Here is a 15,128-nt window from a genome sequence, read left to right as displayed (position 1 = left end):
AAAATGTATTGTAAATCAGTGCAACTTGAAAACTGTGTTTTTGTTATTTTCGATGCTCGAAGCTTGCATAAGTTAAAATGATCGTCCTGACTGCTAACCGCGTGGGTGTAGGTTTATTCTGGAAACAGAGACGATAAGCCACGCGATGAGGAGATGACAGTGGTTCAGATCGTATTGCATCTTTGTGAAAAGTAAAATGACTGTATAATTTGCGTCTTAGTCGTTAGTGAAACGCCTATGACACCCATTGAGTACTAAACTTCCCGACTGTAAGGACAATAGCTGCCTTTTTATTTAACCTATTTTGATGTTAAGCGCAGCCGCAATGTCTTTACTGTAAGAGGGAGGAGGAAATCATGCCATTGGTGCGTTGTTTTTCCTTCCGCTTTGCATTTAATGTGCTTTATTCCGATAATCACCATAAGCCTAATTCCTGTCAAATGCCAACAGTATAAAAATAAAAAGAAGGAAGAAACCCGACATTTGCCTTGCACTCGTAGACTGATATATGTGTGTATGTGTGTGTCCCAACTAACTTGAACCAAGGGTTAAAAAATAAGATATTTAAAGTACGCCAGGAAAACCAGTTGCATACAATACAATTTCCAGCCGCCTTGCCCACCACAGGCAATTTTTGTTGTGAAATTGCTTAATTAGCTAATTATGTTCTTTTTTCTAATTTAATATATATTAAATTAGAAAACTGTGAATGGGAAAGTTGAAAATCGCCTTCAGAAACCCCCATTCCAGTAACTGCGAAAACGAAACCATCACAAATATCTTTTTTTTTTCCGGGCTCGGAAGAAAGCCCGCGAAATACAAATAAAACCACGTGACTAGCCCATTCGTGGGCCACGATGTGTCCTTGCAGTGCTTCTTAATGCATGCGCAATTGTCTGCTCTTTGATTTCAACCTGTGTGTAATCGTGTACAGTGTCGAATGTGATATCCGACGCCTTGAACTTTAAGGTCCTGTACAGTACTGCCTTCACAGCAGCACATTTTTGTTTTATGAGTAACACGCAGATTTGCCCCGCAAGAAGTTGTATAATTAATCTCACTTGCGCATGTGTATCCTAGAACCATAATAAATATAAAACAACCAAAATGGTGAGAATCGGTTTCAGTTTTCCCCTTTTGGTTTTACCACTTCCCTCAATCTTTCAGATAAATTATATCCTTTCCTATAGTCTCGAGAAAACATCTCCGTTTCTCTTTCATGTAGGGCAAAGGCTACCTGGTGCAATGGAAAGGTTTCTCCAAGTGGCATTGTACCCTGGAGCCTAAAAAAAATCTCAACGAGGCCTGCCTCCGCGAGTTCACATCCCCAAGAAAGCCATCGAACAGACGCCTGCAGTCTGCATCTGAAGATTTTCTTTACGAAATCCAAAAAAAGCTCTCAAACTGCCGACGATCAAGCGGGCTACTCAAGGTGAACTTTGAACAAGACATTTTTCGCTGGGTTTTTCACGGCAAAGGCCAGCCATTGGAAAAAAGTTGGCTACTTTGTGAGGAACAAGACTTTTCGAGGCTTCAACTTCCGCCTGCGTGGTCTGTGCGGGAAACAAAACTTGGAAACGCGGTAGCCATTGAGTTTCCAGTCAGAATTAAGGCTGTGGTAACGCGTCAAAAATCTTGCAAGAGCTTTCCAAGTGGATTTCCTCGTGAAACCTTGCAGGGTTTTTTTTTTGTGACAAAGGTGATTGCTGGCCTATGGTAATGACATTATAAATTTTTATTCTAATAGAGCTGTACTTTTTTTCGATTTGTTTTGCTTTCTTGATGTTCTGGCTTGTAATGCAAAGCGTGTGATTGTATGAGAGCTACTGTGTAGGCCATTGTTTTAATTTCTTGTTCATGAAATTTCCTACTTTTCATTCCTTTCGTTGTAACAGTTCTGCGACATGGCTAAGCAAGGTAAAGATAGTAACCTGTCTGCAATCTTCAAAAGTAACAGTGTCACTTTCACGCTTAGCAATGCGACAGCTATAAAGATAAGACACGAAAAGGGCCTTCTTCAAAAAACGTACTTTGAAACTGTGCAATCATTTTTGCCAGCGAATGTTAGGCTTGCCATTGCAGGCAAATATTTTGAGGACCGATTTTCGTCACTGTGCAATGGTGCCGATAGGCGCTACAGAGGTTTGACAGGCCGTGCAAAAGCGTCCTTTCTAAACAAAAAGAGGCTTATAAAGATCGACTTCGAGTCTCAATGCAGCCCACCTGAAACGAGGACAGGAGAATCCATAGAGGATATCATAATTGCGGCTCTACAAAAAGAGCTCGACAAAGTGGAAATGGTTTCGGAAAAGACCATAAATGAGCTCAAAGACACCATCTCCGCCTATGAGGCTAAGTGTCTTGACCTTGAGCAGCAAAAGGAAAAATTGAAATCGCGACAGAGTGCAGGGCTACTCAACAAAGGTATAAAGGTCGGCGAGGGGTGCAAAAAAAAACGATCAAAGAAAGCTTAATGCTGCTGGTTACTTCATCACGCAAGCACTTGAAGATGTACTGGAGAGTTACGGCCTAGATGTATGCCAGCTTCTGGTAACTGATCTAAAGGGCCTGCTACATAAAATAGTATTCAAGGAAGACGGAGAAATTAGTTCTAATTATAATGTCAAAAAAGGTTTCTGCAGCAATCGTCAGGTTAACTACCATTCCCTTTGTTCCCCAGACAAAAACAAGTTGCGAGAAGTTGCAGCCCTCTTAGACTCGCATTTTGTAAGCAATGTTTTCTGGGAGCACCTCTCCGCGAGCGTTCCTAATCTGCCCTCCATAAGACTGATAAATTCTTACAGAGAGCACATCGACAGCAGGATAGCAGTCTTCAAAACACCCGGGACCGTGCCTGGCGCACAGGTTTCATTTGAGGAAGACTTAGTGTTAGCTGTGGAAGAGCTAGCCAAAGATGTAGGCATGGATATGAAAGAGCTCTGCACCGAGCCTCTTCTGGTAAAGATGGAGGGTGATGGCTGCGTTGTGAGCAGAAGAACGACCTGGACAACATTATCATTCGTGATAATTTTCAAGCTTCGACAGCTACAAAGCCATAAGCTCCATCGTCTTCTTGGTGTGGCGGAGATCTCTGAGGGTTACTTTGAAATAAGAGAATGCTTTCGGGATTTGATAACAGAAATTAACATCGTCGCAGAAAGGGGTAGCATATCTGTGGGGGGCTACAAATTGGCAGTTCACGTCTGTCTAGGGTCAGACTTGAAATTTTTGCTTGTTGTCCAGGGTATGCAGTCTGCTGCATCACGCTATCCTTGTCCATTTTGTCGAGCGAACCCGCAGACAAGGTCCTCAGCTCTAGCAAGCAACAGAATTTTTAACGAGCCTCCTTTGATTCGTACTCTTGAAAATATGAAAGAGGATTGTTGCTCAGAAGCGAACGGAATGAAAAACGTGCCATTATTTCATTTAGACTCTGCATTAATCATTCCTGATGTTTTGCATATGAAGCTGAGAATAGTTAACCGCCTTGTAGATGGATTGCTTGCAGAAGCTGAAGACAGAGATGGCCGAGAAAAAGTCCGCAATCCGCGATGCATAACTGCACATGTTCAGGACATCGTTGACGCCATAAATAACTGTGGGGTTAAATTTAAAGTCTGGGAAGTTAGTGAAGGAGGCAAGGGAAAAACATTCACATCGCTATCTGGGGGCGATTGTGAGCGCCTGCTGAAGGCATTGCCAGGAAAGCTGGCTGGCAAATTGTACCCTCAAACAGAGGAAAAAACTTTGCTCCTTTGGAAGCTTCTGCGCAAGATTTTGCACCACCTAGAAAATGATGTTGAAGGTCGCAGCATAGAAAGTGAAGCCTCAGAGTTTTTCCACACATTCTTAGAATTAGGAGCTCACGGTTACAAAGGTTATGGTGGCGATAGAGTTACACCGTACATTCATATTCTCGCGCACCACGCTCCCTCAAAGCACGAAAAGTTTAAATGCCTCGGCTGGTTTTCAAGCCAAGGCTTAGAGAAAAAAAACGACGTGCTGAAGCATCTACATCACGGAAAGTCCAATAAATGGAATGCAGCCGCTGACGCCCTCAAGCTGGCGAAAAGGCTTGAAGTGAGTGAGAACCTCAGAGTAAGCCGTGTATATAAAAAGAAGGACCAGGAGTATTGGTTTGAAGGACTTATTGAAGAGACACGGGCGAAGAGGCCCCGCTCTGCGGAAGAAAGACCGAGAGGAGGAAATCCGCTACAAAATGTAGACGCTATGGATGCGGGAGAATTGCGCACGGAGCTTCGGGCTATGGGAGTGTCGATGAAAGTCAAATCAATTGAAAAATTGCGCCACCTTCTGAGGAAAGAAAGAGATAAGCAATGATTTTAGTCCCTGTAATAAGCAACAGCTACGTTTTGAGACAAGTGCCTTAAAGCTTTGCATGTGTTTTTTTTTTTTTTTTCATGTTTCTATATGCGTAGTATTGTGTTACCCCTATGAGTTTGAAAATGTATCACTGTTTGATGATGAAGAGTGTTTGGGATCTCTCATGCAACATGCCTGTAAAGAAGTGTTCGATATATACGAAAGGTAGTGATTGTAATATGAGTATTTCCTTGCCATATACGCCGTGAGCAATTATATGTACAATATGAATGTTTTAAATGTGTATAGTAAGTATTGCAATCGTCACCTTTAAAATGGTCTTGTAGCTTGATTTTGCGTAAGCGAATGCCCTTATCTCATCAAGCAGAGATAAAGGTTTATAGGGCAATCAGTGCTGATAAAAAATAACTGTGCGGAGTTTTGAGCATGACCATGCACATGACCTTTAAGTTTTCCAGCCTAGCAGGAAAATGTATTGTGCCAAAGTGAAGATAAACGTTCAGGCGTACAGGATTTGATGCTATAATTGAGTGCACAGTGCACAAAACCAGGATCGAGAAGAGTGACGACAGCAGTGCTTCAATCCGTGAGCATATTTATGTCCATTTGACTTCCATCTTGTCTGACTGATTTTCTGTACCAGCTGACGAGAGGTTTGCCTTGTTCTTTATATATTTTTTTAAAGCGTTGCTTCTTTCATATGCCATGTCTGCTGCGAAATGTTTTAGTTATATTTATATTTTAATTGCGTCTGAAATGCACTGTTCAGGTTGGATATTTAAGAGAAATACATTGTAATAAAAATGAATGATTCTGACTTCATATATTTGGTTTCCGAATGTTGCGTACGTATGGCAGTGTGTAATAAAATATTTTATGCTGGCACTATATTGTCCTCGATAAAACGCATTTACTTTTTTTTTTTTTTGGTTGGAGTTGATATAATCCTTTCCGTACCTGCTAGCAGCTAGCGTAAGAGGTGCAAGGAGGTTGACTGCGACGGCATGAAAATAGGCCCATTCGACTGCTTCGAATCCCTGCTGGAAAGGTGAAGCAGAACAAAATATAGCCTTCACAGCTTTAAATGTTTTTTTTTTTATGTAGATACTTTAAACATGTTTGTTTAATTTGCATGAAAAAGTTCAATAGTTTTGCGTCAAGAAGTTTAATTTTTACAAATTTGATTGCGCGATAAGGTTTCGTTCCGTTTACTGCATGATCACGGCCACGCTGGAAAAACTTTTCCGCCCAAAACAAGCCGGGCTTTCCGTAACGACTCGTTGCTGTTGTGGAAAATATCCTACTGCAGTTTTCCACACCTCACACGCGTCGTACGAGCCTCTACTGTGCTTTACTAAAATAAAGTGGTAATAATAAATGCGATCTGGAGAGTGGTTGCAGTTTCTTTCACTTTGTTTTATTCTTGTTTTTTTTATGTATGATAAGTAATTTGAGACTAAACGCATTATATATCTGAAGTAATTGTAATTTAATGTCATCAATTTTCGAAGATTAATTCGTATTGTTTTATAATTAATTTGAAATGCAATTTTGCCGTGTATGCATCAGCGGCATGTGCCAATATATGCAATTAGGTACCTCCTAATATTCGCTAGGTCACGCGTGGCAAGAGCTTTTATCGGCGAGGCATGCTCCGCATTATTATGGCTGGCACTGTACGTACAACGCTCCAGTGCAGCGCTGACGCGATCGTGCCGTTGTCAGATGGGAGGAGGTTTGGCACCAGAAGGCGCCGCACCTCAAGGTCTCACATAACCTATCTAGATGCGCCAGCCTTTTTGCCGACTTCCTCGCTGCTCCGCTCGGACAGCGGAGACTGCTGCGGCGAGCAACCGCGCGACGATGGTGAGAAAGCGAGGGACTGGTGCCCGCGCGTGAGCTTCGTCTCCCCGCGCCCCATCCCCACCCCATGTGGTGGTGGCGGTCGGTGGTCTAGCTTCCAAAAAGGGGGCGCAAAAAAAAAAAAATAATAACGGCGCAGTGCGGAGTCTCCTTCTATTCTCCCCACCCTCCCGTCTGCGGCACAACGTAAAAAAGGCCCACCGCTGAGCCCGGCAGCCCTGGCCGGTGATCGTGCCCTCCCTTAGGCGAGAGAGGGAAGGGCAGAAGAAAAGAGAAAGGAGGAGCTCACGGTGCTACGCCGCGTGGTGCCAGTTTGCCGAACTAACAACCTGTGTCCCGGAAAGCTGGGCCTGACTATATCCTGATATGCATGTTCACTTTAGATGCTAACCATAGGGCCACAAAGCAGCAGTTTCTGCAGAGCTCAAGGCCGAACAGCCTTTTAGTATAACTTTAGCAATTCCTGCAATTACCTAACAGTTTTGGTTTGATTTATGGGGTACAGTTTTTGTTTAGTTTATGGGGTGTAACGTCTCAAAGCGAACCAGGCTATGAGAGATGCCAACGCGGAGGGCTCCGGAAGTTTCGACCACCTGGGGTTTTTTAACGCGCACTGAAATCGCACAGGCCCAGCCTTGCCTTCCGCCTCTATCGAAAAGCTGCCACCGAGGCCGGGATTTGATCCCGCATCTCTGGGCACAGTAGCTGAGCGTCCTAACCACTGCATCACCGCAGCAGGGCCACGTGGCAAACGGATACAAAGTGTAGCGTATGTGTGTGGATCTATCCGCCCCCCTCAGCTCCTGCCGGTCTGCCTAGTGCCTGAAGATGGCAGCAAAAATTCCTGAAGCCTTTGCATGTCACGCTCGTGAAAACTAGATATGTTTTGCTGTTGAACGGTCCACTGTCATAACGAAAAGACTCCAATGTTTCGCTGAGACACAATATCGGGCATGTTATATCGGAGTGGTTTTAACTTTGTCCACGACCGCAAAATGCGCTTCCCGGCCGAAAGGCAGCTCCGTTTCAGTGGGAATGAAATGCACCTACTCCGATGTGTTTGCAAAATGCCAGTGAACATTACATATTCCTAATAGCTCTCTAAATTATTCTACAGCCCTGAATCATGGCTTCTCAAAGCTCAAATATTGCAAGCAACTATCAGCAGCTCGAACGTTTTAAATGGGACGAACAAACATCCTGAACACATGCCAACACAGAAACATTAAATATCATGCACAGGCCTTGCTGTTTGCGCAGCAGATATAAAAATATCAGAACTTACAGAACACTCCTTTGACGCGGGCCGCATGTTGCTGCCACTCATTCTGTGGCTCTGCGGAGGCCTTGACGAGTCTATTAATTCTCTCAGGTTTTCCGCCGGGCCATACACAGATGTCGCCATCAATCCACGTTGCCGGCACGACCTCCACCTCTTCCCAGTGTACAAACTCGACAATCGCGAATGACATCTAAAAGAGACAACAAAGCAGCCAAAACGAATCTTAATGGATGAAAATACCGGAGTCGAGTGTTTAGCATTATTAAAATCCCATCGAGAACACATCAGCTTACAAACTATCGTTTTTATCGGCCAATATTCACCGAAAAAAAAAATCTTACCCAGCCAGATGTCTTTCTTCAAACTCGTTTTTTTTAAGACTAAGAACCTAGTTCCTGATGTTTCACAACTGCGATCTTTCTCAACAAAGGTGTGATCAAGAACAACCATCGTACCAAACACGAGGCTACATGTTGATCACCCCACGTGAACAAAGAATCAACATGGGCGGCAAGCAGGAACCTCTATAGTTTAGGTGACTTCCAAGCGCAATATTTATTCTAGAAAGCTTGGGATGTTGCCAAATCGGAAAGAACCACGCATAACGCCGTTGCCAAGGCTACATTTGCCCTCACATGGCAGCGGATGCGAATTCCATGTGCACGCTGCGATATGGGAATGACAACCGCGGTGGGAAGTGCCGTGGGCCTTCACATGGTATCAGCGAATTGAAACATAAAATGCACTAACCTTTGGTTGAACTGTCACACCTGATTCACTGAAAAACGCCAGTGAAAAATTGGCGAGTCTCTCGACAAGTCAAACGCAAAAGCGCACTCGATGATACTCCAAATAGCCGCCAATCTATGCCGACACTCGCTGCCGCCGAAACATGCGTCGAAAATAGTGGTGGTGATGGCGGTGCTGCTACCACTGCTACCTTCTTCCCACGTAGTGTCATCAGTGCTTCATCCTGAAATGCTTCGGAAAACTCAACAAAACAATACTCCAACAATATTGTGCAATGTTTTGTTTTTCAATTGTCTGCATTTAGTTAAAAGCAATAACAAAATTCTGCACCGGGCACCTTATAGTATTGTGTTTCAGTACGTCGCAAATCAAGACAAGACAAGTCAAATTGCCCTGTAAACAAATATGGCCGCGAGGCTATGGTGGCGGTATTAGCGGTATAGTGCCTAGAATATACTGGCTAGTGTGCCGTGCGGAGGGCTCTCTCAATGGACCTCTCCCGGCCTACGTCACCGATGACGTATTCGGAGCACGTGCTTTCAGCCTGGTGGGCAAAACATTCGCCTGCGTGCGGCCGCGTCGCTACGTTGGGAGTATGTTAACAAAGGAATAGCGGCAGATTTCGCTTGTTTTTCGCCATGCCGCTGAGTTGCTGCGCGGTCGGATGCGCTAATCGCGTGAAGAAGGGCAATGGCATAGGTTTTTTCCGATTTCCGAAGGATGAAAAGCGGTGCAAACAGTGGGTACAAGCCATGCGGAGAGCGAATTGGGCGCCCGGAAAGGATGACCGGATCTGTGGCGCGCACTTCATTGCTGGTAAGCACAGCGCGTATGCGCATATACAAGCATTGACACGCATGTTTGATGAGTGAACACGAAGCACGGGCGGTCAATCATGTGTTTGCTTTGTCCCGAACGCAGGTTCACCATCGTTGCACCCGGACCATCCGGACTGGGTGCCGAGCCGCTTTGTTTTCACGAAGCCTAATCCAGACGGCGACAAAAAAAAGTGTGATCGTTTCGAGCGAAGTTTGAAGCGGAAACGAAGCCCAGGTACGCCTCGGTTTAATCTATAATGTCGCTGTTCTGTACGCAAGGACGTTCACGCGGTTTTTATTACGTTTCCTGGCAGCTGTAGTCGCAGACAGGTTTCCATGACTGTGCAGTGGCATGCAGTGGACGTGACGCGCCGCCTGCTTAAGCCTGGTTCACATGCAAGCGGAAACGATAGCGATTTCTGCCGCGGCGGCGCAAAAACCTGTTCTGAGCTGTCGCTATCTGTCGTGGTGGCATGAACGGCAAGAGCGGCGTAGTTTCAACTCGTTGGAAATTTTTCGCACTTGTCGCATGCACATCGCCGCTCAGTTCGCTCAATCGCTTGCACGTAAACCAGCCTTTACATGCCTGTATCTCGCTCGCGAACGTATGCAAACAGCATGCTGGTGAAAGCTGGCGCCCTCAGCTTCCTTCCACTGTATGGCCACAGCTGCCCGCGATTAGTCGCTTGCGTGCGCCTATGTTAGGCCATTGCAGTGACAGTGTCCGGTTGCAAGTTTGACACCCATGATATTGGAGATTGGCATGCGTTTTAGTATTTGCGAAGCTAAACATGCAATGCATCTTGCTGTGTACGTATGCACGCGCCAGAGATTTTAGTTTGTTTATCCTAAATTTTAATCCATTTATATCCTTTCCATTACATTCTTAAAATATGCACCCGCCTGAGCAATGTGCATCTTGTACCTCTTTAAAAATGTGCATTTCACAGAAAGAATTGCAGAATTGCACTCTTCCATTTTTTGCCCCACTTAGTCGACTTCTCTCACTTGCTGCGACTCCTGCTCAATAAGAATGTGGGAAACAACTTCAATTTCAAGAAACTGCACCAGTTTTGTTGTCGGCAGATAGCAGTTCTCGCAACTGTTTAATGCCATCTGCTCACTACTGGCAAGATCAGATTGAACGTGGCACTCCTGATCAGCCTAGATAATCAGATGTCTATCCTTGCAGCGTACACTGATCCGGCTAGTGATGGGCAGCAGCCCATTGCACTCGCTCACAGTGGAGGTGAAGAAGATCAGTCGGAAACAGCAGATGCTGTCGAGGCGCTCCTGGAGCTCAGCCGAACACGTGAAGCCCCAACTGGTATGGCGTGCAAATGTTCTTTACTGTACTCCATTACAGAGTGGACAACAGTTGCAGTCTTTGCGCCAGTACTACACTTCATGCTGCATGCCTTGTTCCTTTTGGTGTGTTAATTCTTTGTGGCTTACTTTTTGTGCTGGTCATCATACTCCACTTGTTTCTCTCTTTTTTTCTACTTCCCTTCCCTGTTTTTTTTTTTTTTCTGGACCTTTTAGGCAATGTGCCTCTTTGGATGGCAGTGGCCAGCTTTGGATGGCAGTGGCCAGCCTGCTGCTTCTTCCGTTTCCTGTCTGTTTCACTATTATACACCGTGACTGCATGAAGTGCAGAATGGAGGAAGCTGGTGAGAAGCCTGAAAACTGTCATATTATATAAGCATAAATGCATGTGCACACCGTTGACAACTGGGAATTTTGAGTGTCTATTAGTCTTTATTTTTGGTTCTGTCTTTTGGCTTTCTGGCATACTGTACTCATCAAAAAATTTTGAACTTCTCGAAATTAAGTTCAGTTGGAGCAAGCACTTACCTAGCCTCTTTCCTTTTTCAGTGCTTGTCTACTGTGCTGTTTCTTGCCATGTACGTGTAACCACTTGCCCAGCTTTTTCTCCTAATCAACTTAGCAACACAGGCCGGTTGCTTGAGCTATAAATTCTGATGTATCTCATTCCATTTTTAGGTGCATGTTGATAGTCCCAGGGGTTTTGAGTTTCCTGATAGCCCCATTTTTGTGTTTCTGAAAGACTCATTGGAAATGCCAGTATTGGTCCACAGAAACCTTCAGGTGGTGTTCTGAAAAGACGATAAAGTGGCTGTCATCCCATACACTGCCGCCCGCAAAGTTAACGTGAATGCTTGAATCCGTGGCTTGGCATTACTTTAGCTCTGCTGAGCACTGGCTGCTGGTCCTGAGACCATGCTACTGCTCAAGCATTTGTGCCATGTTTGCTGGCAGCAGTATGCAAGATATTTAATGGCGTGAAAGAGTATGAACAAGATATGAAGCAGAAAGAATGATTTGGCTCCTGTGAAGTTTGTAGCCATGTTCTACTGTGCAAAAAGGGGGGCAAACAATAAGCTAACAGGTTGTGGTAATGACAGCACCATTAAGCATAACTGCAAATTTATTTGCTGCTTTGTGTTGACTCAACACAGAGCATTTATACTTTTTTTTTTCTATTTTTTCTTTATTTGTTCTAAGAAATGTACACGAACAGTTGGTTGGACCCATAGCTTTTACGGCTAGTGATGGGTCCAAATACAAAACAAGTGCAATGTTACTGCAGACCTTGTAAAGGAAAACTTCAAAATTAACACAAACAATCTAATAGACCTCTCCCTGTTTGCAAACTATGTGACATCAGGGAGGCACGTGACGATGGGGGCGCGCCGGGCTTGGTGGACAAAAGTGCTCCTTTCAGCCGGTTCTCCCTGCTGCAAGGAGCGGCGGGAAGCTGCCCGCTGTTATACAATGCAAGAGTTATGCAAGAGCTCTGTTCAATGGCACTTTTAAGGATGTCTAAAAAGTTCTTACAGTATTAGAGCTTACAATATTATGACAATATTAGAGCGCCGCCCATGAAAACATTCTGTTAGGATCATTTCAAACTTCTCAAGGAACTGCGTTATTGATGTGTTTGGTGGCCGATACCCCACACCAACTATCAAACCATCCTGAAGTTTTATGAATAGGGTTTCAGTGCATTCAAAACTAATAGACGCCACTCACATTACCTGGTAGGAGACACTATCCTTGACAAACATCCCTACCCCACCTCCCCTTGCCCATGTATTCCGTGGCTGGGATAAAAATTTATAACCCGGGAAAGAGACTGCTTCACCACGCTTGAGCCAAGTTTCACTCACGGCTATGACATCAAAACCAGATTACAATCAAGTTATTTAGGTTGCTTCGCATGTTACAATGGAAAATTGAAAACCTTTATTACGCATCAAATCGTCAACTTGTTGAAACGTAAAAGCCATGTCAAAAGAAACAGAAAAAATGTCATGCTAAGAACGACAGAAAAAAAAAGAACAGTCACACGACGTTGGCCAAGTCATCTTCACTTGTGATGTGCAGAAAAGTGGAGTTGTCTGCCCTACGCATCAAAATTTTGCCTTGTGACAACCGAACAAACTTCCAGTTGTAGTCTTTAGCTGCTTTCTTTCCTTTAGATAGTAGTACTTTGTTCTCAACATAAAAGCATTTTAGCTTACAATTCTATAATGATGCTATGATCATATAATAAAGCTATAATGCTATGAGCATGGAATAAAACATTATATGCTCTGCCTGCATTACTGTATATTTTGTTTCTTGAATGGCATGCATTTATGTGCAGTGTCTGTAGTCCTTGGGTCTACCAGCACAATGTTGTAAATGCATCTGATGCATAAACAGATTTGCTTCAAAACCTCTTGCAGCTCCCCCTTAAAGCATGTGCAGGTTTGCAACTTATGACCTTTTTTGTTTCACTAACAGGAGGGAGACCCACTCACATGAGTGCACCACCACTGCATTCAACGCCAAGCCTGAATGAGCCCGAACAAGAATGGTACCAGCAGTGGCGTCAGCTACAAGAGTGCATGCAAGAAAAATACCTTGCTAAGTGCAAAGAGTTCAACGAACTCAAGGAGCATGTTGAGAGTCTCGTAAATGAACTTAAAATTCTGCGGGAAGGAGAAAGGAATGAAGGCCCTAGGAGGTGGGGATACTTTGCCATCACAGGTGTGACAGGAAAGGTGGCTTATTATACCGGGTTGCCAAATGAACAAGCATTTCTCTGGGTAGTGAGCCTATACAAAAATGCCATCGAAGAGCCCCGGAACGAGGTGCTTGACCCAGAGGACAAGGTGCTACTTGTACTCATGAGGCTGAGACTTGACGTGCACTTATGTTTCCTCGCAGACCTGTTTGGTCTAGGGAAAAACTCGATCTCCAAGCTGTTTGAGGAAACAATCACTGTGTTGGTGGCTGAGCTGAAGGGGCTTGTTGTGTGGCCAGACGATGTGGCCTTCCACACATGCAAACCAAAACTATTTAGAGGGAAATATAGGAATGTAAGGGTCATCATCGACAGCACCGAAGTCCGCCTTGAAAGAGCAAGTGCATCAACAGCACAAAGCACAACATTCTCAAGCTATAAAAATGCGACCACCCTCAAGTTCTTGGTAGGAATAACCCCGTACGGGTTAGTATCGTATGTGTCAGAGTGCTGGGGAGGAAAAATCAGCGACAAGCAGCTTGTCTTGTTCACGGACTTCACCGAGAAGCTCGAACACGGAGATGAGGTGATGGCCGACCGAGGGTTCACTGTGGCTGAAGAGCTAGCAGCACTAGGTGTAAAGCTGATTGTACCAGCCTTCACCAAGGGAAAAAAACAGTTGCCGCAAAAAGAGGTAAACGAATCCCGCGAGATTTCCCGCCGCCGCATCAGAGTGGAACAAGCCATAGGACGCATGAAGAGGTTCCGCATCCTTCGAAACGTAGTCCCCTATTTTATGAAAGATTACCTAGACGACATTGTTCTGCTGGTTGCCGCTTTAACGAACCTCCTGCCACGGTTTGATTAATGGCTAGATTCAACACTCCATAATACATATTGAAACAGCTCTCATTTGAACCATCACCCAGTCGGCTCTTTTCTTCTCTTGTAGCGTTTACCTTAACATTTTCCGTAACTCACCGTGTGTCAGTAACAGGAGGGAGACCCACTCGCATGAGTGCACCACCACTGCATTCAACGCCAAGCCTGAATGAGCCCGAACAAGAATGGTACCAGCGGTGGCGTCAGCTACCGGAGTGCATGCAAGAAAAATACCTTGCTAAGTGCAAAGATTTCAACGAACTCAAGGAGCATGTTGAGAGTCTCGTAAATGAACTTAAAATTCTGCGGGAAGGAGAAAGGAATGAAGGCCCCTAGAAGGTGGGGATACTTTGCCATCACAGGTGCGACAGGAAAGGTGGCTTATTATACCGGGTTGCCAAATGAACAAGCATTTCTCTGGGTAGTGAGCCTATACAAAAATGCCATCGAAGAGCCCTGGAACGAGGTGCTTGACCCAGAGGACAAGGTGCTACTTGTACTCATGAGGCTGAGACTTGACGTGCACTTATGTTTCCTCGCAGACCTGTTTGGTCTAGGGAAAAACTCGATCTCCAAGCTGTTTGAGGAAACAATCACTGTGTTGGTGGCTGAGCTGAAGGGGCTTGTTGTGTGGCCAGACGATGTGGCCTTCCACACATGCAAACCAAAACTATTTAGAGGGAAATATAGGAATGTAAGGGTCATCATCGACAGCACTGAAGTCCGGCTTGAAAGAGCAAGTGCATCAACAGCACAAAGCACAACATTCTCAAGCTATAAAAATGCGACCAGCCTCAAGTTCTTGGTAGGAATAACCCCGTACGGGTTAGTATCGTATGTGTCGTGCTGGGGAGGAAAAATCAGCGACAAGCAGCTTGTCTTGTTCACGGACTTCGCCGAGAAGCTCGAACACGGAGATGAGGTGATGGCCGACCGAGGGTTCACTGTGGCTGAAGAGCTAGCAACACTAGGTGTAAAGCTGATTGTACCAGCCTTCACCAAGGGAAAAAGACAGTTGCCGCAAAAAGAGGTAAACGAATCCCGAGAGATTTCCCGCCGCCGCATCAGAGTGGAACAAGCCATAGGACGCATGAAGAGGTTCCGCATCCTTCGAAACGTAGTCCCCTATTTTATGAACGATTACCTAGAGTCATAG

The 15,128-nt window shown here is 44.9% G+C and overlaps 2 protein-coding genes across 2 annotated transcripts; both read left to right on the top strand.

The window, feature by feature from the left end:
- Positions 1 to 8,736: 8,736 nt before the first annotated feature.
- On the top strand, positions 8,737 to 13,995 carry LOC146171739 (uncharacterized). The gene is made up of 4 exons (XM_084586275.1): positions 8,737 to 9,055; positions 9,161 to 9,292; positions 10,250 to 10,384; positions 12,868 to 13,995. Exons 1-4 carry the CDS (start codon positions 8,878 to 8,880, stop codon positions 13,956 to 13,958), a joined length of 1,536 nt encoding a protein of 511 aa, XP_084442401.1. The 5' UTR covers positions 8,737 to 8,877; the 3' UTR covers positions 13,959 to 13,995.
- A 109-nt stretch (positions 13,996 to 14,104) lies between these two features.
- Positions 14,105 to 15,128, top strand: LOC146171738 (uncharacterized). Its single transcript, XM_084586334.1, has 2 exons — positions 14,105 to 14,252; positions 14,515 to 15,128. Exons 1-2 carry the CDS (start codon positions 14,105 to 14,107, stop codon positions 15,126 to 15,128), a joined length of 762 nt encoding a protein of 253 aa, XP_084442460.1.

The sequence above is a fragment of the Amblyomma maculatum genome, unplaced genomic scaffold (assembly GCF_055883805.1).
Source record: "Amblyomma maculatum isolate TAMU_Amacu unplaced genomic scaffold, ASM5588380v1 scaffold_18, whole genome shotgun sequence".
Classification (NCBI taxonomy): domain Eukaryota; kingdom Metazoa; phylum Arthropoda; class Arachnida; order Ixodida; family Ixodidae; genus Amblyomma; species Amblyomma maculatum.
This window is presented reverse-complemented; position numbering and strand designations above follow the sequence as displayed.

Bases quoted from the DNA above. Each gene is read 5' to 3' on its own strand.
- LOC146171739 (XM_084586275.1), top strand. From the start codon at position 8,878: ATGCCGCTGAGTTGCTGCGCGGTCGGATGCGCTAATCGCGTGAAGAAG. The intron at 9,056-9,160 runs GTAAGCACAGCG...TCCCGAACGCAG, and splicing joins TGGCGCGCACTTCATTGCTG to GTTCACCATCGTTGCACCCG. The intron at 10,385-12,867 runs GTATGGCGTGCA...TTTCACTAACAG, and splicing joins AACACGTGAAGCCCCAACTG to GAGGGAGACCCACTCACATG.
- LOC146171738 (XM_084586334.1), top strand. From the start codon at position 14,105: ATGAGTGCACCACCACTGCATTCAACGCCAAGCCTGAATGAGCCCGAA. The intron at 14,253-14,514 runs GTCTCGTAAATG...GTTTCCTCGCAG, and splicing joins ACTCAAGGAGCATGTTGAGA to ACCTGTTTGGTCTAGGGAAA.